This window comes from Aethalodelphis obliquidens, unplaced genomic scaffold (genome assembly GCF_003676395.1).
Source record: "Aethalodelphis obliquidens isolate GAN/ISIS:26980383/991018 unplaced genomic scaffold, ASM367639v1 scaffold47, whole genome shotgun sequence".
Taxonomy (NCBI): Eukaryota; Metazoa; Chordata; class Mammalia; order Artiodactyla; family Delphinidae; genus Aethalodelphis; species Aethalodelphis obliquidens.
Window position 1 is genome coordinate 13,253,269 of NW_020837991.1, and position 23,089 is coordinate 13,276,357.

The 23,089-nt window shown below is 35.7% G+C and overlaps 1 protein-coding gene across 12 annotated transcripts in view; it reads right to left on the reverse strand.

Annotated features, from left to right (window-relative positions):
* Positions 1-23,089, reverse strand: part of DPP10 (dipeptidyl peptidase like 10) — a 1,275,593-nt gene that overhangs the window by 493,826 nt on the left and 758,678 nt on the right. For 10 of the 12 annotated variants that reach the window (XM_027082608.1, XM_027082602.1, XM_027082603.1 and 7 more), the window contains one exon: positions 15,670-15,784. The exons of the other annotated variants lie outside the window; for them this stretch is intronic. In XM_027082608.1, the coding sequence (XP_026938409.1) occupies positions 15,670-15,694 (25 nt within the window). In that variant the 5' untranslated portion in view covers positions 15,695-15,784. The remainder of the gene's footprint in view (positions 1-15,669; positions 15,785-23,089) is intronic. 12 annotated transcript variants of the gene reach the window in all.

The window sequence follows — 23,089 nt, forward strand, 5'->3', positions numbered from 1 at the left end:
CAAAGTTGGAGCACTCACATTTTCTAATTTCAAAATTTACTACAAAGCTACAGTAATCAAAACAGTGGCGTGATACTGGCATAAGGTTATACACAGACTGTGGATTACAATTGCAAGTCCTCAAATAAGCCAATATTATCTATGATAAATGATAATCAACAAGGGAGGAAAAAAAAACATTCAATGGGTAAAGAACAGTCTCTTCAACAAATGTTTCTAGGTGAAATGTATGCAAAAAATGAAGTTGGACTCCCCACCTTACACCGTACACAAAAATTAACTCAAAATCATTCACTGCCCTAATGCTATGAGCTAAAACCATAAACCTCTTTAAAAAACATACAGGTAAATCTTCATGCCTCTGGATTTAGCAATGGCTTCTTAGATACAATACCAAAAAAGATAAGCTGGACTTCATAAAAATTAAGAAGTTTTGTGCATCAAAGGACAGTGTCAAAAAAGTGAAGACAACCTACAGAATAGAAGAAAATATTTGCAAATAATATATCTAGCAAGAGATTAATATCCAGAATACAGAACTACAACTCCACAACGATAAATCAAACAACCCAATTAAAACATGTGCAAAAAACTTGAATAGACCATTCTTAAACGAAGATACACAAACGGCCAATAAGCATATGAGAAGATGCTCAACAACACTCATCATTTGGGAAATGCATATTAAAACCAAATGAGATGTCACTTCAAACCTCTTGGATGACAATCATAAAATAAATGTAAAATAACAAGTGTTGATGAGGGTGTGGAGAAACTCGAAAATGTATATATTGCTGTTGGAAATGTAAGATGGTGTAGCTGCTGTGGAAAATAGTCTGGTAGTTTCTCAAAAAGTTAAACATGAATTAGCACATAGCCCCATAATTCTATTCCTGGACATACTCATCAAAAAATTGAAAACAAGAACTCAAAAAAAAAAACAATGCATGTACACATGTACATAGCAGCTCTACTCCCAATAGCCCAAAGGTGAAAACATTCCAAATTTCCATCAGTGATTGGATGGATGGATGGATGGATGAATCAATGAATGGATAAATAAATTGTGATAAATACATACAATGGACTACTATTCAGCCATAAAAGGGAATGAAATGCTGATATGTGAAAACATGGATGAACTTCTAAAACATTATGTTAAGTGAAAGAAGTCAAACTAAAAAGGTCACATATTGTTTGATCCCATTTGTATGAAATATTCAGAATAGGTAAACTGGTAGAGACAGAGCTAGACTGCTGGCTGCCAGGAGCTGGGGCAAGTGGAAAATGGGGAGTAACTTCTTAATGGGCACAGGGTTTCCTTTTGGAGTGATAACATGTTTTGGAACTATATAGAGTTGGTGGTTACACACATTGTGAACATACTAAATGCCATTGAACTGTTCACTTCAAAGTGGAAAATTTTATGGTACGTGGCATTACCCATACATATGGTATAACCCATATAAAAAAGTAAGTTTATTGGCCTTGTTTCCCTCATATTGCATAATTGCTGGTGTTTCTCCAGAAAAAAACAGGGTAGGCTGTGAGTATAGGATCAGAGGTGTTCTACACCCCATGCAAAAGTCAAATCATTATGCACAGATTTAAGGCACAATTTTCCATTTAAGTAAGGATATTTCCCAAGTCTAGCTTCACTGATTCCAGTTTTCCTAGAGAGTTTTCTCAGTTGGAACTTACATTCAATTGAACAATCTTAGACCAAGAGAAAAGAGTGTGAAAAAATAACCCAAAACAATGAACAAACACTGAAATTGTTCCAAGATAAATTTTCATTTTGCAGAGCAAAGGCAGAGAGTGGGATATTATTTAGTTTAAAATACTGTTTAACTTAAGGGTAATTCCTTTTTACAGATATTGTATCTTCTCATACCTAATAAATGAATTCTGGAATGAGGTGGCTTCAGTTATACTTCAAAGCCAAGGAACTGGATGTTAAAAAGTCCCTGGCAAATAATTGCATATTAAAATATCCCCTATCACAAACACAGGGGGCTAATGTATGCTAATTTTTTTTCCAGGAGGAGGGGCAATTGGATACAACACCCTCGCTTAAGGAAACTTTCCGTCTCAAAGACCAGGCTATTTTGATCCCCCAATTTTCCCCAGGCTCTCATATTCCTAAAGCAAGTATTTCTTTTAAAAGAAGGCAAATAAAAAATATGACAACATATTTAAAATTGTACAGTGACATGTAAATAGTTTTGATACACTGTGGTTTACAAAAGAACAGGTTCACTTACATTTTATCATGAGTGTTTGAAGTTTTAGAAAACAGTATGATAGCTGAAAGAATTTACATGTATACTTTTTCCAGTCACCTACTTCTGTCACTTCTTCCCTAACTACCCATTGGCCACCCCAGCTTAATTCCTTCTTTGCTTTGCATTCCCTTTTGGAAATATACAGAATTAATTCACTCATTTAAAAAAAAAATCAAGGCTCAGAATAAAAGCACAGTTCATTTTGCTCTCTCTCTCTCTTTTTTTTTTCTCAAATGTTTCTTGCCCATACTTTGCATAGGTACAGTATAGAGCTTAACTTAACATTTATTTCAAAGGTTAAGACGGGTGCTAGAGCCAAAATGGCCTGGGATAGGGACCCAGCTTCCCCATATTCTAACTGTGTGACAGGCAATTTACTGTAACTTGTAACACTCAGCCAAATAATGTAAAATATGAATAAATTAATAGTATCTATTTCATGTTAGTGGTGCGATGGTAAATAAAGTAGTCCATTTAAAGCACTCAGTGTAATACCTGGAATGTAACAAGCAGATAATAAATAAATGTTACTTATTAAAACAGATTCTCTTCTGACTCTTATAAAAATGAACACATTATAAGGTAAACTAAATCCCTTATTTATCTGATTGGACAATACAAAAAGATGAAAATAAATAAGGAAATCAAATCTGACTTAAAAATAGAAATGCAACTATAAAGCAAAGACAAAAAATATAACTACTCTGACTTTATTAGTGACAGAGAAAATTATTTTTCATTTAACATAAGAGATAAATCTATTAGAAAAGCAACCACAGTCCATTTTATCTGGGGGGAAACTGTTAGAATCTGTCATTGTTTTCTCTTTGGCAGCCTGATTATGCCTGGGTAATACCACATTAAAATGTGTTCATCTGTGCTGTTCTTGGAAAAACAATCAGAGACAATTTAGCTTATGCCTATCAATACAACATATATCTCTTTTTAATTCAACAAAATAAAATATACGATTTGCAACTTGGTGGATGTTGATGTTTATAAGTGAGTAATGCAAATTTCAAAATATGTAAAACATTATTTCCCCCTCATAAAAGCATAATGGGATATTTTAATCGCTGCTTTGACATTTTAAAACACAGGTCAGATGCTTAAATGACACGTTTTAAATTAGAGCTGCCAACACATTGCTTGCAACATAATATAACATGACATTTTAACTAACTATAACCAGGAGCTATTATTTTCTCAGAATATAATAGTAACCAGAATAAATTCATTTTGAGTTTTTGCATAACAATAAAAAATCAGCTGTCACCTGTCCAATAAAGCACTTAATTTTATCAACTGTTTTCTAGAAAATTATCTTTTTTATAAATAGGGACAGATTAATATTTTTAAAGCCTCATTTCAAAGGGTCAAAACATTCCTTTAAAAAATGTTGGGTGGGGGAGTCAAGATGGCATATTAGGAGGACGCGGAATTTGCATCTTCTCAAAACTAGGGTACATACCAGGCAACGGTGGGGGACAACAGACACCTAAGGGGATGGCAGGTACCCCCCGTGACCGCTTGTTTCAATTATAGTTTTATTTTTTCTAATATATTTTTTATCTTTCTAATTTCATTTTGGTTTTTATTCTTTGATGTTATACTGCTCCTTTTTTGTTTTCTTTTTTTTTTTTTTTAACCGTACCATGAAGCTCACGACATGTTGGTTCCCAGGCCAGAGGTCGGGCCCAAGCTCCTGTGATGGGAGCTCTGAGTCCAAACTGGTGGAATAACAGAGAACCTCAGACACCAGGGAAGATTAATCTCAGTGAGCCCTCCTGGAGGTCCTCATCTCAGCACCAAGACCCAGCTCTATCGAACTGCCTGCAAACTCCAGTGCTGGACGTCTCAGGACAAACAACCAGTAAGACAGGAATAAAGCACCACGCATCAAAAATAAAAAAATTAAACAACAAAAGATATGTTATAGAATAAGCAGCAAGGTAAAAACCTACAAGACCAAATAAATGAAGAAGAAATAGGCAACCTACCTGAAAAAGAATTCAGAGTAATGATAGTAAAGATGATCCAAAAATCTCAGAAACAAAATGGAGAAAATAAATACAAGAAACAGTTAACAGGGATCCAGAAGAACTAAAGAGCAAACAAACAGTGATGAAAAACACAATTACTGAAATTAAAAATACTCTAGAAGGAATCAATAGCAGAATAACAGAGGCAGAAGAACGGATAAGTGACCTGGAAGATAAAATGGTAGAAATAACTGCCAGGGTGCAGAATAAAGAAAAAAGAATGAAAAGAATTGAGGACAGTCTCAGAGACCTCTGGGACAACATTAAATGCACCAACATTTGAATTATAGGGGTCCCAGAAGAGGAAGAGAAAAAGAAGGGTCCAAAAAAATATTTGGAGAGATTATAGTCGAAAACTTCCCTCACATGGGAAAGGAAATAGTCAATCAAGTCCAGAAAGCCCAGAGTTTAATACAAGAAAAATCCAAAGAGAAACACGCTGAACCACATATTAATCAAACTATCAAAATTTACATACAAATAAAAAATATTAAAAGCAGCAAGGGAAAAGCAACAAATAACATACAAGGGAATCCCCACAAGGTTAACAGCTCATTTTTCAGCAGAAACTCTGCAAGCCACAAGGGAGTGACAGGACATATTTAAAGTGATGAAAGGGAAAAACCTACAACCAAGATTACTCTACCCAGCAAGATTCTCATTCAGATTTGATGGAGAAATTAAAACCTTCAGAGATAAGAAAAAGTTAAGAGAATTCAGCACCACGAAACCAGCATTACAACAAATGCTAAAGGAACTTCTATAGGCAGGAAACACAAGAGAAAGAAAAGACAAACAAAACACCGCCAAAACAATTAAGGAAATGGTAAGAGGAACATACATATTGATACATATTGATAATTACCTTAAATGTAAATGGATTAAATGCTCCAACCAAAAGACACAGACTGGCTCAATGAACACAAAAACAGGACCTATATATATGCTGTATACAAGAGACCCATTTCAGACCTAGGGACACATACAGACTGAAATTGACGGGATGAAAAAAGATATTCCATGCAAATGGAAATCAAAAGAAAGCTGGAGTAGCAATTCTCATATCAGACAAAATAGACTTTAAAATAAAGATTATTACAAGAGACAAAGAAGGACACTACATAATGATTAAGGGATCAATCCAAGAAGAAGATATAACAACTGTAAATATTTATGCACCCAACATAGGAGTACCTCAATACATAAGACAAATGCTAACAGCCATAAAAGGGGAAATTGACAGTAATACAATCATAGTAGGGGACTTTAACACCCCACTTTCACCAATGGACACATCATCCAAAATGAAAATAAATAAGCAAACATAAGCTTTAAGTGACACATTAAACAAGACGGACTTAATTGATATTTATAGGACATTCCATCCAAAAACTACAGAATACACTTTCTTCTCAAGAGCTCAAAGAACATTCCCCAGGATAGACCATATTTTGGTCACAAATCAAGACTTGGTTAATTTAACAAAACTGAAATCATATCAAGTGTCTTTTCCAACCACAATGCTATGAGACTAGATATCAATTACAGGAAAAAAAAATTATAATTACAAACACATGGAGGCTAAAAAATACACTACTAAATAACCAAGAGATCACTGAAGAAATCAAAGAGGAAATCAAAAAATACCTAGAAACAAACCTATGGTATGCAGCAAAAGCAGTTCTAAGAGGGAAGTTTATAGCAATACAATCCTACATCAAGAAACAAGAAAAACCTCTAGTAAACAACTCAACATTAACACCTAAAGCAATTAGAGAAAGAAGAACAAAAAAATTCCCAAAGTTCGCAGAAGGAAAGAAAACATAGAGATCAGATCAGAAATAAATGAAAAAGAAATGAACAAAATGATAGCAAGGATCAATAAAATTAAAAGCTGATTCTTTGAGAAGACAAACAAAATGGATAAAACATTAGCCAGACTCATCAAGAAAAAAAGGGAGAAGACTCAAATCTATAGAATTAGAAATGAAAAAGGAGATATAACAACTGACACTGCAGAAAAAAAAAGGATCATAGAGATTACTACAGGCAACTATATGCCAACAAAATGGACAACCTGGAAGAAATGGACAAATTCTTAGAAAAGCACAACCTTCAATGAATGAACCAGGAAGAAATAGAAAATATAAACAAACCAATCACAAGCATTGAAACTGAAAGTGTGATTTAAAATCTTACAACAAACAACAGCCCAGGACCAGATGGCTTCACAGAAGAATTCTATCAAACATTTAGAGAAGAGGTAACACCTGTCCTTCTCAAACACTTCCAAAATACAGCAGAGGAAGGAACACTTCCAAACTCATTCTACGAGGCCACCATCACCCTGATACCAAAACCAGACAAAGATGTCACAGAAAAAGAAAATACAGGCTAATATCTCTGATGAACACAGATGCAAAAATCCTCAACAAAATACTAGCAAACAGAATCCAACAGCACATTAAAATGATCACATACCATGTTCAAATGGGGTTTATCCCAGGAATGCAAGGATTCTTCAATATATGCAAATCAATCAATGTGATACACCATATTAACAAACTGAAGGAGAAAAAACATATGATAATCTCAATAGATGCAGAGAAAGCTTTCAACAAAATTCAACATGCATTTATGATAAAAACTCTCCAGAAAACAGGCATAGAGGGAACTTATCTCAACATAATAAAGGCCATACATGACAAACTCACAGCCAACATCACTCTCAATGGTGAAAAAGTGAAACCATTTCCTCTAAGATCAGGAACAAGACAAGGTTTCCCACTCTCACTGCTATAATTCAACATAGTTTTGGAACCACAGCAATCAGAGAAGAAAAAGAAATAAAAGGAATCCAAATTGGAAAAGAAGAAGTAAAGCTGTCACTGTTTGCAAACGACACGATACTATACATAGAAAATCCTAAAGATGCTACCAGAAAACTACTAGAGCTAATCAATGAATTTGGTAGAGTAGCAGGATACAAAATTAATGCACAGAAATCTCTGGCATTCCTATACACTAATGATGAAAAATCTGAAAGAGAAATTAAGGAAACACTCCCATTTACCACTGCAACAAAAAGAATTAAATACCTAGGAATAAACCTACCTAAGGAGACAAAAGACCTGTATGCAAAAAACTATAAGACACTGAAGAAAGAAATTAAAGATGATACAAACAGATGGAGAGATATACCATGTTCTTGGATTGGAAGAATCAACATTGTGAAAATGACTCTACTACCCAAAGCAATCTACAGAGTCAACGCAATCCCTATCAAACTACCACTGGCATTATTCACAGAACTAGAACAAAAAGTTCACAATTTATATGGAAACAGAAAAACCCCAAATAGCCAAAGCAATCTTGAGAAAGAGAAACGGAGCTGTAGTAATCAGGCTCCTGGACTTCAGACTATACTAAAAAGCTACAGTAAACAAGACAGTATGGTACTAGCACAAAAACAGATCAAGGGAGCAGGACAGAAAGCCCAGATATAAACCCATGCACATATGGTCACCTTATCTTTGATAAAGGAGGCAAGAGTATACAATGGAGGAAAGACAGCCTCTTCAATAAGTGGTGCTGGGAAAACTGGACAGCTACATGTAAATGAATGAAATTAGAAAAAAAAAAAAGAATGTAATTAGAACACTTCCTAACACCATACACAAAAATAAACTCAAAATGGATTAAAGATCTAAATGTAAGGCCAAACACTATAAAACTCTTAGAGGAAAACATAGGCAGAACCCTCTATGACATAAATCACAGCAAGATCCTTTTGGACCCACCTCCTAGAGAAATGAAAATAAAAACAAAAATAAACAAATGGGACCTAATGAAACTTAAAAGCTTTTGCACAGCAAAGGAAACAATACAGAAGACGAAAAGACAACCCTCAGAATGGGAGAAACTATTTGCAAACAAAACAACTGATAAAGGATTAATCTCCAAAATATACAAGCAACACAAGCAGCTCAATATCAAAAAAACAAACAACCCAATCCACAAATGGGCAGAAGACCTAAATGGACATTTCTCCAAAGAAGATATACAGATTGCCAACAAACACATGAAAGGATGCTCAACATCACTAATCGTTAGAGAAATGCAAACCTAAACTACAATGAGTTATCACCTCACACTGGTCAGAATGGCCATCATCAAAAAATCTACAAACAATAAATCCTGGGGAGGGTGTGGAGAAAAGGGAACCCTCTTGCACTGTTGGTGGGAATGTAAATTGATACAGCCACTATGGAGAACAGTATGGAGGTTCCTTAAAAAACTAAAAATAGAACTACCATACGACCCAGCAATCCCACTACTGGGCATACACCCTGAGAAAACCATAATTCAAAAAGACTCATGTACCACATTGTTCATTGCAGCTCTATTTACAACAGCCGGGACATGGAAGCAAGCTAAGTATCCATCGACAGATGGATGGATAAAGAAGATGTGGCACATGTATACAGTGGAATATTACTCAGCCATAAAAAGAATTGAAATTGAGTTATTTATCTTAAAGTGGATGGACCTAGAGTCTGTCATACAGAGTGAAGTAAGTCTGAAAGAGAAAAACAAATACTGTATGCTAACACATATATATGGAACCTAAAAAAAAATTTTTTTAAATGATTCTGATGAACCTAGGGGCAGGACAGGAATAAAGACACAGACGTTGAGAATGGACTTGAGGACAAGGAGAGGGGGAAAGGTAAGCTGGGACGAAGTGAGAGAGTAACACTGACATATATACACTACCGAATGTAAACTAGATAGCTAGTGGGAAGCAGCTGCATAGCACAGGGAGATCAGCTTGGTGCTTTGCTACCACCTAGAGGGGTGGGATAAGAAGGCTGGGAGGGAGACACAAGAGGGAGGGCATATGGGGATGATATACGTATGCCTATAGCTGATTCACTTTGTTATACAGCAGAAACTAACACAACATTGTAAAGCAATTACACTCCAATAAAGATGTTAAATAAATAATAAATCTGGTGTCTAAGACAATAGTTAAGAGGGAATTCTTTGCCTCAAAGTCATATTTGCAGGCACATATCAAGGCAAAGTGATGAATTCAAGTCAGACTGATACAAAGGTCAATTTAATCACTCTATCTGCTGTACACTGTCCACAAACTAGGTACCTAAAGTCATCCCAGTTCTGCTGGCCTTAGACGTATTATCTAGAAAACTACTGTACTTTCTTTAAATTTATGTGTTATGAGAAATAAATGATTGTTCACTCCCCTTGGAAAATATCTGTAAATTGGTATTTCTTCAAAGAAAGGCACACATCCTTAAATGTTAACTTTCAGTTTTTGTTTTGTTTATTTTTCAGGATAGGATTGCACAAATTTCTCAAGTTCTATTTCCTTGGTTCTAAAGTTTGGCTCAAATGAACTATGTGAGCCTAACTTCATGGATCAAATCCTCATCTGACATTAAAGATTTAACTAATCATCAGCATCACAGTGGCAATCTCAACCTCTGTAAATTATTTTCCAAAATGGAATCTGAATCTACTGTAAACGTCTTACTATTAGAGATACATCTCTAAGGGAAAATACAGACATTTATATAGTGGAAGTGGACAATCCTTATTAAATTATTGTTTAACTGAGATCAAGCAGAGTTCTGGTATCTTATACCTGAGTGCTTGACTTCTTCTATACTCTGATAAAACTGTGACGATCAACCCAAATGCTCACCTACAGAAGGCACTAAAGGAATAAAAAATTGCCTAAAAGCAAGAGCTAGAGCTAACGATGAAGACACAATTTCATTGCCTTACAATGTTGTCTTTAGTCAACCATGAGAGTAAATTAACCTGAAGACTTTGTTTTGACACTGACTGATTACAGACATTAATCAAAGGGCAACAGGCCACTGCTGCTGAAGTACTGGTGGAATATACGCAGTCCATAGGTGGTTATTTCAACATGGCAATCAAACTTAAGAGCTTGATGAATATCCTCTACCAAATACATTCTAACTCATCAAATACGCTTCTCTATTTTCCAAACAAGTCAAAATGGGTAACTGTATTCTGTGTGAAATGTTTCCTAACCATGTTCACTGTCATTCTGCACATTAAATATAAATATGAGACTGCGGAGTAAATGCATAGCTACCTAAAACTGGTTTCCAGAGCTTTAAGCATGAATGTACACGCATATATTTGTAGAGTATAATTTTTTTTTTCTTTTTTGCAGTACTCGGACCTCTCACTGTTATGGCCTCTCCTGTTGCGGAGCACAGGCTCCGGATGCGCAGACTCAGCGGCCATGGCTCACGGGCCCAGCTGCTCCGTGGCATGTGGGATATTCCCGGACCGGGGCACGAACCCATGTCCCCTGCATAGGCAGGCGGACTCTCAACCACTGCGCCACCAGGGAAGCCCTGTAGAGTATAATTATTGATCTTATTGTTACCTATTCTGAAAATAAATGTGGATACTCTTTTTTCTTTAAATGACTTAAATACAAACAACAACAACAACAAATATGTGGGCTGGATCAATACATCCGAATAAGTGCCCTTTTATCTGGAAAGAAAATTTTCTTTCAGAAATAGTTACTTATTAAAGAAATACTTGAATTGTTAACCTACTCTTCAAAAATAATTAGGACTTCTTTTCACAAGGCACGGGAGTTGCTTACAACCTTGGAAATTAAGACACCTGTGTCAAATTACTTCTGTAATAAAATTTGCAATCAAACCAAAATTACAATGAACATGTGTTTCTCTGGTTATAGGCTTGCATTCCTTAGCACTTACCTGCAAAATGTGATGCTATTTTGAGCAAAACAGTTTCTAAATCATTTCTTAGACTAGATAACTCCTTGTATGCTTTCTCCGTCACCCACCCTCCTCCAAAAAATTAAATATATTTTCAAGGTAGAAGGGGTTTAGTGAGAGAGCTCACCAGATTTAGTCTGTTGCTATATTTGTTACTAAGCAAGCCACCATTATTGCTGTTGTTGTTTTATTAGGTCACAGATATCAGAGCTGTAATTAACTTCAAGAAATCACTTCAGTTTCTGGCAAACCAAAGATGCCCTTTTCTTCAACAAAACACTTGGGATCAAAGGAGGTAAGTGATTTATCCAAGGTCGTATACTGTAAATCCCCTACATACAAACGAGTTTCGTCCCAAGAGCGCATTCATAAGTCCAATTAGTTCGTAAGTCCAACAAAGTTAGCCCAGGTACCCAACTAAACAAATCGGCTATGTAGTACTATAATGTAATAGGTTTATAATACTTTTCACACTAATAATACATAAAAAACAAACACAAAAAATAAAGAAAACATTTTTAATCTTACAGTACAGTACCTTGAAAAGTACAGTAGTACAGTACAACAGCTGGCATCCAGGGGCTGGCATCGCGTGAACAGGCAAGAAGAGTTACTGGCAGGAGGAGGGAGAGGAGGTGGGAGATGGTAGAGCTGAAGGGTCATCAGCAGTAGGAGACAGAGGGCAAGCTGCACATGGCAATGTACGCCGGACACGTGAACTAACTTACGTGATTAGACATGTGAATGCATGCATATTCGAATCTTTGAAAGTTTGCAACTTGAAGGTCCGTATGTAGGGGACTTACTGTAGCTATAAAGGTGTTGAATTTCTGACCCCAACGCTTACTGGAAGGATTGTTCTAGAGTCAGCTCTTTATCCTAAAAGGTCAAGTATCTTGCTGAGTAATTTCAGAATCAGAAGTTTCCCTTCCTGTCATGGATTCCCCTTCCTGGTTGAAAGTTTCCATCCGTCTGACTGGCTTTACCTAGAAAGCTGGGCCTTGGAGACATACTTGTGAACAAAGGAAAGATTAGAGGGGGTTGTTGCATGTTACTCCCTCAGCTGGAGGTTTTCCCTTGCGGGTCTATTCTAGCACTGCTCTGGGTGAGAAGAGGAAGGCTCCGTGTAATCAGAGCACCAGAGTCTGACCACAGACAGGCACACATGTGCTAAATCAAAAGGCCACACTAATGGTCTCGATGCACATTCTAGCCCTCAGAACCAGAGGTTAAACAAACTCAGTTCTATTTTTTTTTTTCCTGTCTAACGAGGGAGGCAAGACTAGATAACTTCTAAGAGTACTTCTAGGCTTAGGACTCAGGCCACAAACTGTAAGTCTTCTGAGCTTATATTTTACTCTGCTGTTTGGTTTGAGCCCACCATGGAGGCCACGTAGCCAGGCTGGTATTTGCTCGTTCATAACTCAAGCAAATTCCTAAACCACCATCATTACCTATGTCCACTTCATCAATTTATATCATCTTCCAACCCCTGGTGACGCTGAGTTTACAAACAGAGAGTGTAGAACACAAGTTGTTTGTTTTCTGTAACAATACTTTTTCCACTCCAGCATACTGACTTTTATTTTTCATTTCATAACATCCCTGCCAAAAATAACAGTGAAATCTAAAGACATATGAACATGTGGTATGTAAAACAAGCACTAAATTATAAATCTAAATAATAATTGCACTTCCATTTGTGTGTGATTACTTTCATATGAAATTAACTCTTTGGGTTGGGATATGTGGTGGTTGTGTGCTTGTGTAGCTGGGGAAGAAGGAGATTGGAAGTGATAGATATAAAGCAGGAGATAGTGAGGCCAACTATGATAGTACCTAGAAAGTTGTACTCCATAATTATCTATTGATGTATGAATAAATGAATGAACAGACCACTGAAAGACTGATGCCAGATTAAATATTTAGTATTTTTCCACCTGCCATAATTTAAAATTGAAATCACAGAAGATCTATATTCCTGAAAGACTTTATACTTTTTCTTAGAAATCTCCCTCATGCAACACAGTGTTTGGCATTGTGTCTGGTGGTCAATAAGTACTTAATAATAAAAATAATAAGAGGAATGCCAGCAGCAGTTCTACAGACTGTACTAAACACCTCAATTTTATTATCTCATTTATCCTTCATAGTAACACTGAGACAGGCTGGGACCTGGGACACTTTGTTGCAGCGCTTGCACCTGGACAGACGTCTTCTTGAGCAACAAAATACAAAGGAACTATAAAGGACTAAAAATAACTACGTGCATTCCCAGTTGGGGCAAATTATGGACAACAAGATACAAAAATACCAAAAAAAATCCCAACTGTCACTTCTGAAGAGCCAGGAGCAAAAGGAGGGTACTGTGCATGCCTCCTGCACACAACACCACCAAAGGGGTAGGCAAACCACCTAAGGCCCCCCCTCCAGCCTGACCCCTGGACACACCCCTACCCTCACTCCACATAAGGATCCAGCTCGCCGCCCCTCAGGGAGCGAGCAAGGAAACCTGTTGTTTGTTCTTGCTCCCCCCTGATACAGCAGGGGCCCCAATAAAGCCTTGCCTGAATTTCTTGTCTGGCCTCTTATCAATTTCTATTGATTAAAGAGGCCAAGAACCCGGGTCGGTAACAACACTGTAAAGTTGGCACTGTGAGTTGCGTCCATAATACAGATGCGTGAAGACAAGGTGAAATTATTAGCCAACTTCACAAAACTAGTTCTGTGAGAGCCGTAACTCAAACCAAGGTGTATCTTGCTTAAACCCTTCTTTTAATAAATGAATAAGTGCATGACAAAATGAATGCAACTATCCTGTGTTTTTATTACTGGGGCAACTTGGTAAGGGTTGGGTAGAGGTGGTTTAATTTACTGAGTGACCAAGATCTTTGTTATACCAAACTCCCAAAGACACCAAGGTATCACTATGGCCTCAGAGAGTTAACAAGAAAACCTGAGAAACTGAATCACTGGGACAAGGATACTAGAACCAGATGGAAGAAAGCTCAAGAGAAACACATAGATATTCTATGATACTAATTTCTTCCATCTGGCTGATACTCAGCAATAGAAGCAGTGAAGCCATGTCATTCATTTTTTTAAGAATTATGTCAAAATTCCTACGTTTAAGTGAAACACTATGCTGAACATAAGCTCATCTTCCTTTAACAAAGATTCTTGGCAATCGGCAGCAACTCACAGCCATCACATTGCTCAATTACACTGTACTGCAGATGTGCAAATGACGCTGTTAAGAGACAGTTCCTGAGAGAATGATGGATAAGTCACCTCTTATAAGATAAATTTTTTCTTTCTTTTTTTTTTTTAAAGTCTCCTCTTCGGTTTCCTCTCTCCTGACTCCCTTAATTTCTTTCTCAATCTCTTCATATGTGAAATAACAACTACAAACTATATTTTTGGGAATCTATACATTGCAAAGCCAACGTTTTTACCAAGATGGTATATGTCACAAAGTACCACATTGGAACACCTGATATTGCAATTTGTATAATTAGCCACCATAATTAGTTGACTGAATGACTCTGTGAAAGAGAGCTTTTGTTAATCAAATGTTGTACATGAGGAAATAAATTCAGCATGTTTAAGGGGCTTGTAAATAACAAAACTGGGGCAGGAACTGAAGTTATAAATTTATAGCCTTTAACAACAGGCATATGAGTTGATCTGGGGACTAACTCAATCCTATCATAGAAACGACCATTTTTTTCACTGCCATATATGGTGATCAGTTTTTGAGCAAGCTAGTTGGGTGGGTTGTAGTAGCATGACAAACTTTTTTGTTCCTGGAAGGCAGTTTGGGAGTTTAAAATGTGAGCAGCCTTTCTCTGCCTTCTGTGTTATCACCTACCAAAGAGTAGTAAAACTTCTGAGTACTGAAATAAACCCCAGAGAACAATTAAACCTACTGATAAGCTATATAGTAGTTTTCAACTATTTAACATAAAGGACACAATTTAAAGAGTAGTGCAAGAGCAAACTGGAGAGGGTCTTTAGACAGAGAGAAACTGGGAATGTATAAACTACAGAGAAAGACGAGAGAAAGTGGAAGTGTCTTATTTAGAGGCTTAGCTCATTTTCTTTTGATCTAATCCTATTTGTCTGTCAAATCCTCCCTTACCACTGTCATTATAGTTGGGCTGTCTCCTATATATGGAAACTTCCAGACTCCACTCCCTCATCTCCACCCACAATAAAAGTCAAATGTGTTCCGCATTTATTAAATTGACAAACATAACAAGTCTCTAAACAGCACTGGAGACCAAAGATTTCCTTGGCATTCTCAATATATATATTTTACATTTCAGCTTCCCCCAACTATCTTGCATGGTATTTAAACCACAAAATGACTGTGCCATTTGCGAAATGTCTGGTTATTCATTTTTTTATTCCAACCAATGCTAATGTGTTCTAACATACCACATGTGACTACCCTATTAAGGCATTTGAATGTGAAATTATCATCCACAATACCATCATAAGAGAGTAATAAAGACAGATTACCTGGGGTTAAGAGGATGACTGACATAGTGATGAGTGAGCATACAACTAAAATCACCAGCAGGGCAATAGCAATTCCCTTCCAGTTTCTCTGTGGAGGGCTGTTACTTCCCAGTTCCTACCGAGATAGAAAAAAAAAGAAGTTTCATAATTATACATGCTCCAAGAGAAATGTACTCATAAAGGAATGATTCAGTGCATGGAAGAATCACATTGAAAGCTGATTAGAATCCTCTTCCTCTTTGGTAGCTCATTTAATTATTCAAAGGTGCATATATTATAAATGGCTATCTTTTGGGGGGCAATCTTATTTCTCCAACAGATAAAGCAGCAAAGGTTTATGCCTGTTGTCTAAAATGTGGATGGCATTAAAATACATTGAATATAAACACTAGGATGATAGCCAAAATACTCTGCAAAATAATTATGTAAATAAAGTGTGCCTATTTACATTTTTTCTTGCTACAATGGAAGCTACAATAAAGATTTAAATATTAATATTCCTGAAGCACTATAGACTACTTTTCTAACTGGTAAGGGGAAAAGAGATTAGTGATGGGAAAATTATTCAAAATGCCCCCTCACTGCAGAGCAGTGCACATTTGTCAACTCAAAAGGTCCTTTTTTTAAACAGTTCCCCTACCACTCATAAATATCAACAGGATGTAGTAACTAAATTAAATGAGCGCTTCTATATCAATGGTTTACGACATCCTCTCCCTGGGCAGCATGCATGATATTGGCAAGGAGGTATGACTGATGGGGTAGGATAAACTTGAGCATTTCTTACAATACATATAGTAAAACTTTTCATTTTTCAGATGATCTGTGTTCTATTCTACTGACTAGAAATATATGAGCATCATTCACCAAAGTAAAGCACAGACCACACTAGTTTGAAATAAATGCCAGATTTTCTTTATAATAAAGTTTATAAAACACTAAGCTTCTTGTTTCTTTCTTCCTGTCCCAATCCCCAGCCTCTTTTCCTCCAGTCCTAATAGAGCCTTCTTTATTCAGAAATAGTCAAATGATTTGGGGACAAATGAAACAAAACGTAAAGGTTTCCAGTTCACTGTATTTGCACAAATCACCCAAGAAGCCACAGGCTTCCTTTAAACAAAGATAAGTAAAATAGCAAACGTCTGATAAGCTATAAATGGCTTATTGTGACTCACAGTTTAAAGCACTGAAGCCAATTTTCATATAGGGATAGTGGCATTCAGTTCTGCGATAAACTCTTTGGACTTAAAGAACTAGGTCCTAAATAAATGCAAGAAGAAACCATGCATAGGAGGTATTTTGTTACTGTTTGTTTTTCCCCTTCTCAGATCAGTAGCTTTAGGTTTTACACTCTGATGAACCAAATCCGGCAGAAATCAATTCCAATCTTTTTTCTAAAATGGCTCACTCCATACCTCATGTTCATGCTTATTAATGCTTATCGTCCAATACCTCTATTCCTTCTGAATTTTGGTTAGAATTTCCATTCATAAACTTAGTCCACATAAATCGAAACAGTAGATTAGCAAATCATCAGCGTTTCAGTAACAACATCAAGAAAAGCAATAGTTGTCTTAAGACCATAAACCCTTTTCTGGAATGCAACGTGACTGCAGGTTCCCTGGGCAATTTCTTTGTCAGAATCTGTGTGGTGTGATGACCAGTTATGCTCCATATTAAGGCTCTATTTAAGACTACTCAGAAGCCAGAATGATAGATTAGAGAGGCAATGCTACACGTAGATGCCTATGCTGGGCAAAAAGTTGTGAAACACTCATCTCAAGAACTAAGAGATAATGAAAGAAGGGCAACAAACAATAGGAAGTGAGTATCTGGACCAAGAATCATAAACACTTTCACACTTATTAACTCAAAGGGAGGGAAGAAAAAGGAAAAAGAATAATTGTAAGCAATTATAACTGACTTCTCAGTCCAGTAAAGGAATCAAGGGGAAATGATAATTTTAATTCTACTGACTCTGATCTTGATTCACTGTCACTGGAACGCAAGGCAAATTATTACACAAATGTGTTCAGAGTGTGTTTTTCAGTTTTTGAATATGTAACTATGCAATGCCTACCAAGCAATGTCTAACAGCAATAATAGATACCTTATTATGTGTCTCGTATTGTACTACTTTATATTCACAATCTCACAAAATCCTCATGAGAATTAGGTGAGATTACTATTTTTTTGACAAATCTGCAGATGAGAAACATGGGATTTACAGAGATAAATAACAAACCACTTACTGCTAATAAGTGGGATATCTCAAGGTCCAATCCATAAAAGTCTAGCTTCAGAACCCACACTCAACACACTATAATATGCTATTCTAAAAGGAGATATTTCTTGAATCAATCAATAAGCCAATGAATCAAGGAATGATTTGAACCCCTACATAATAATAGTTGTACTTTAATACCTTTTATCTGAGAAAATTCACAATTTTATAAAAGCTCTTCTGAAGTCTGTAATGCTTTCAAATAAACTCATATTTTCCCAGGAATGGCAGACTAGAAAAATATACCATTTTTAAAAATGGTAAAACATGTTTGAGTACAAAATACTTTTCTGTTCATAAAGTGATGCACATAAGAATGTCTGGCTCCTCTAAAAATGACCCATCAATATCAAAAGCATCTACAAGTCCCTGTTTTAGGAACTGCAGACTTAATGAACTCTTACTATAATTCCCTCCTTTCCATCCATCTTAAATTCCATTACCATTATAATATTTCTAAAGCACGGTTTCACTTACATCACTTTATTCACAAAGTCCTTTAATGTCTCTACATTATCTAAAGAATTAAGTGCAAATGTGTGAGTCTAGAATAACAATGGGCTATAGCCAAGCTCCAGTCTTTTCATCCAACTTGATCTTTTTTTTTTTTTTGAAGAAGAAGAACCCTATACTGCTCTGATTACCATTTCCAACATATGCCTCAGATGCTTCAAACTTCACCCAACCATTCCACTCCCAGTTTTTTTCTCCAATTCCTTTCATATGCATCCAGGTACAGACATTGTCAATCATTCAACATCCTGCTCAAATGTCTCTTCTCTTGAAAATTTCCCCCAATTATGCAAGCCAGATATAATTTTCCTTCTGAAAAAAAAAATGCCTAAAATGCATTGTACCAATAGGTTTGAGACCAACTCTGCTACTTAACAGCTATGAGGTTGCAAACAACATGCCTCTACAATTTCCTAAGCCTCAGGTTTCTTTTTTAGCTGAACAACTGGAATAATAACAATAATTATTTTTAAATGTAACAAGGATTAAAACAAATTATTCAAACAAAGCTCTCACTTAAATATACAATAAGACAGTTCACACTAAGTGAACTGCTTGGAATGTGCTTCCTCAGTACACTTGCACATGTCACTCTTTCTCTCTCGTTTCAGGTCTCAATCTCAAATGTTCCTTCCTTTGAGAAGCCTTGCCTGGCCACCCTCTACAAAATAACATTCTATATCCACTCCTATTTCTTCAATTAGCTTTATTTTTCTTCATATCATTATCATTTTTGAGTATATTATGTCATAGTAAATCATATATCTACAATAATATAAATTAAGTTGTTTAAATGTTCATTTTACCAGTCTCAGCTCTCCAGAATAGAAGCTTTGTGATGTCAGTAACCTAGGTCATCTTGTTCTCTGCTATATCTCTAGCATTTTGAACAGTGTTTGGCACATACTAGGTATGCTATAGATAATAAACAAATGAATGAATGAATGATAGCAGTTCTGATGATAATGATGATGATGGTGGTGATGGTAATGCTTAAAGCCATGTATAAACAGCCATCATATCCCTGTCAAAGTTATCTCCTTAAGGTAAGGAGCACATCTTAGATAACTTTATATTCCTTAGACCACTGAACAAATTCTAGTCCTCTTAATAGGTGCTTAGAAAACAGTTGCCCAGTTAATTAAGTGGTATAAATGGTACCTGAAATGGTATAGAGCTACAGTGTCATTAGTTAAATACACATCAATAGTAATTTTAAAAAAAGGAACTACTTGCTATAGATAAATTTGATTGCAATTATTTTTAGCTTCATTTATCTGATGCTTGGATCCCAAAATACAGTTGCCATTCTTCAGTTTATCTTCTTCTTCGACAACCTCAGTAATTTCTATTGTTGCTGGAAGTGGTTCTAATTGGCTCTGCTTTTCAATGACTTCCTCCTAGCCAACACCTGAAAACATACACGCCAGGCCCACAGGACAGGTTTGTGCTGGGCAGCAGCCTGACCTTGCAATGTCATCGTCTGCATGCTTTGGAGGCAGCACAGAGTCAACGTTGGGATAGTAAATCCCCTGGAAAGGTTTGAAGGTATAAGAACAAATGTTTAAGAATCCATATATACAGTTGTTTTTAAAGTCAGTCCTCCAGTGGAGAGATGCATAGGTTAAAACACTTGTGTCCAACTGCAGCTGAAGTTCAGTGTTGTGATTGTCTAGAGATGTTTTGGTGCTGCAGGCCAAACTAAACTCAATCTGTAACCTAGTTATTTATGTTGTGTTTACTGCCAATCAAATTACTCATCACCCTTTAGAGAACAGTTTAGTTTATAAGACGGATGTTCTCGGCACACATAGTTTATCTAAATCCAAATGCATTTTTAATTTGTTCAGATACAAAGGAAAAAAATTCTAGAAATCATAAGCAGAAAACATCCAAGATTTCTATATCATTTCCTTGGGCAAAATAAGGAAAAAAGCCGAACCAACAAATTCAGTTTTCTTAAAAATAAGAAAAAGAATATAAATGTATATAATAAATATAAATATATATTCCACTTGTAGTTCCCCTTAAAAAATTCCATGTTCATCTGCCATATGCATTATGAAAAGAAATATGATCCCTTCATATTAAAATTGTATCAAAAAGTAATAACATTTACAGGAAGATACAAGGAGGAAAAATCATCAAGATATTGAAATTATGTCTGTAGATTGGATGAGGGTGTGTTTTAATAAAAATAGAGTTTTTCATCACATGGTGTTCACATTCACAACTGTGAATAGTCTCAACTGTGAATAGGTCAAAAAATAGTCCAAAGCATTTACACTTAATAATTGGAAAATATCTTAAAGGAACTTAAGGTACTTTTAAATGTTGTATATTGTTTCATGATATTAGAAAAGCATAGCATTACGTTAAGACTTTTAAAGCCCTCTGTAAAATAGTGATTAAAAAATTGATTTAAAAAAATCCTTTTACATCATTCTTAGAAACGTTTAGCCAGCTCTGACTTGAAAGACCTTGAGATATGGGTATTCAGCAGTTGGCCAATTCTCTTTAAATCATTCTGTTTAACAAAATGCACTGGAGTCTTTTAGAATATAGAACATTACACTCCATGCAACTGGGAATACAAGTTAAAATAGAACTGTCCTCAGTGAGTATAAACACTGATGAAGATTTTGCTTACCACCAGTATAGTACGAAGTTATATAAATAAAGGTAACCCAGCAAATCACAGAATTTTTCTATGGGAAATGAGGGGAGAAGTTATTAACTTCCTTGTACTGATATAATTTTTTTTCTTTAAGCATTCATACAGCATTTCCTAAGAAATAAGGTACTAGATGTGGTGGGATTATAGAATTACATATACAAAATCTGGAAAGACAAAAAGGAATCAGAGGATTTTTTTTCTTTTTTAAATAGGTGGAAAGTGTGTATAAAAATACACACTTAGGTATTGGAAAATGGAACAAAGTGTGCATTTTTTTTCTTTCTAGCAAAAATAATAATTGACAATATTTACAACCTGGAATAGACCAGTAAATGTAAAAGAAATTGAGACAATTTTTTATATAGCTCCACAAAATTACAAGGTCACAGATTTTGCCTCTAAAACACAAATAATTCCTGTGCCATCTGAAACATTTTAGAGTATATTGAAAGAAGGAAAATTCCAAAATTTTAATGTTTACCTTGTCTTGATTGTCTGAAATAGAAAGCACATAAAAAAAAAATTAAGCTCAATTTAAATAAAGAAATAGATGCAAAAGTACTAAATAAAATGTTAATGAATTCAATGCAAGAGCTCAATATAAATAATAATTAAATATTGTGAGATATTTCTACCACTAGGAGATACAGTCATAGTTCCTTACAACATTTACTGATATCAGTAAAGAAAATATAATCATAGAGATTGTTTTTCATATTTAATTTTCAGTTTAATACTTGTAATACCTAGTGCTTCTTAAAATTGCCCATTATACTGTGGACATTCACAAGTTCCTCATTTATCATGCTTCTCCAGTTAGAAAACTCTATGCTAAATAAAGTGCATAGTTTGGTAAATAATCACATTTCATACAGAAAGTTATACATTTTTTCAAAATTACATCTATTATAGTTTTGTGTTATCAGTGTACATGAGGCAGTGCTGAATAAGTGCTACTCATAGTATGAACTATAGACAGCAGCATCAACATCACCTGGGAGCTTATTAGAAACGCAAGACAAGAGTCTTTTATTGAAATTTGCTCTATTTTTTTTTAAAAAAAATTCTGATTTGGTTTTATCTGTTCAACAATAATTTGTTTATAAAAGAACTAGCAATTGTCTCAGTTGTAATTTGTCATTTATAATTCTCTGATAATTATATTTGTTTGTGACACACTCCTAGATGGATCACCATTAAATTAGAAACAAAACAAAGGTGACGGCTATCATCAATATATTTTTCAGTAATAGTTTCACATTTCTATTATCATGATTTAGAGGTTTGGCTGATCATCTGTGATTCTGAACCTGTTTAGGCTTCAAAACCACAACTAAAACTGTAAAAGAAACAATTAAAAAAGCAAACAAACAGATCTGATATCAGCAAGATGGCAGACGAGGATGTTCCAGGTCCTCATTCCCTCATGGAAACATCAAGTAAACAACTATAGAGTGGTTAAAATAGCATTACGGGAGCTCCAAAAACCAGTGAAGGATATGCAGCAACCAAGCAAATGCCCAATCAAGAAAAAGTCACACTTAAAAAGGCAGGAGATTTCATGGCATGTGTGAATACCCTCATTCTCTCCCTGGCACAGTTTAGCATGCTCAGAAGGAAGTGACTCAATTCCCAGTTCCTTCCTTCAGATGGAAAAAATGAGTGGAACTTGTTTGCATGTTCTGGCCTATCTGTGGGCTACCTGAGGAACAGGTTTCTGTCTTGCCTGACAGAAATAGCAGCATAGTTTAGATCTCAGGTTAGAAGGCATGGAAAACAGTGGAGTCTTCCATGGTGCATGAAAACTGCTGAACTGTAAACAAGCAGAATTTGAGGACAGAGATTACCTGCTTAGAAACACAGTGGAACACTTAAAACCTTAAGAAATAGCAGGGTGATACTCTTAAAGAAATCAGGACATTTTAAAACAGCCATGTATACAGGGG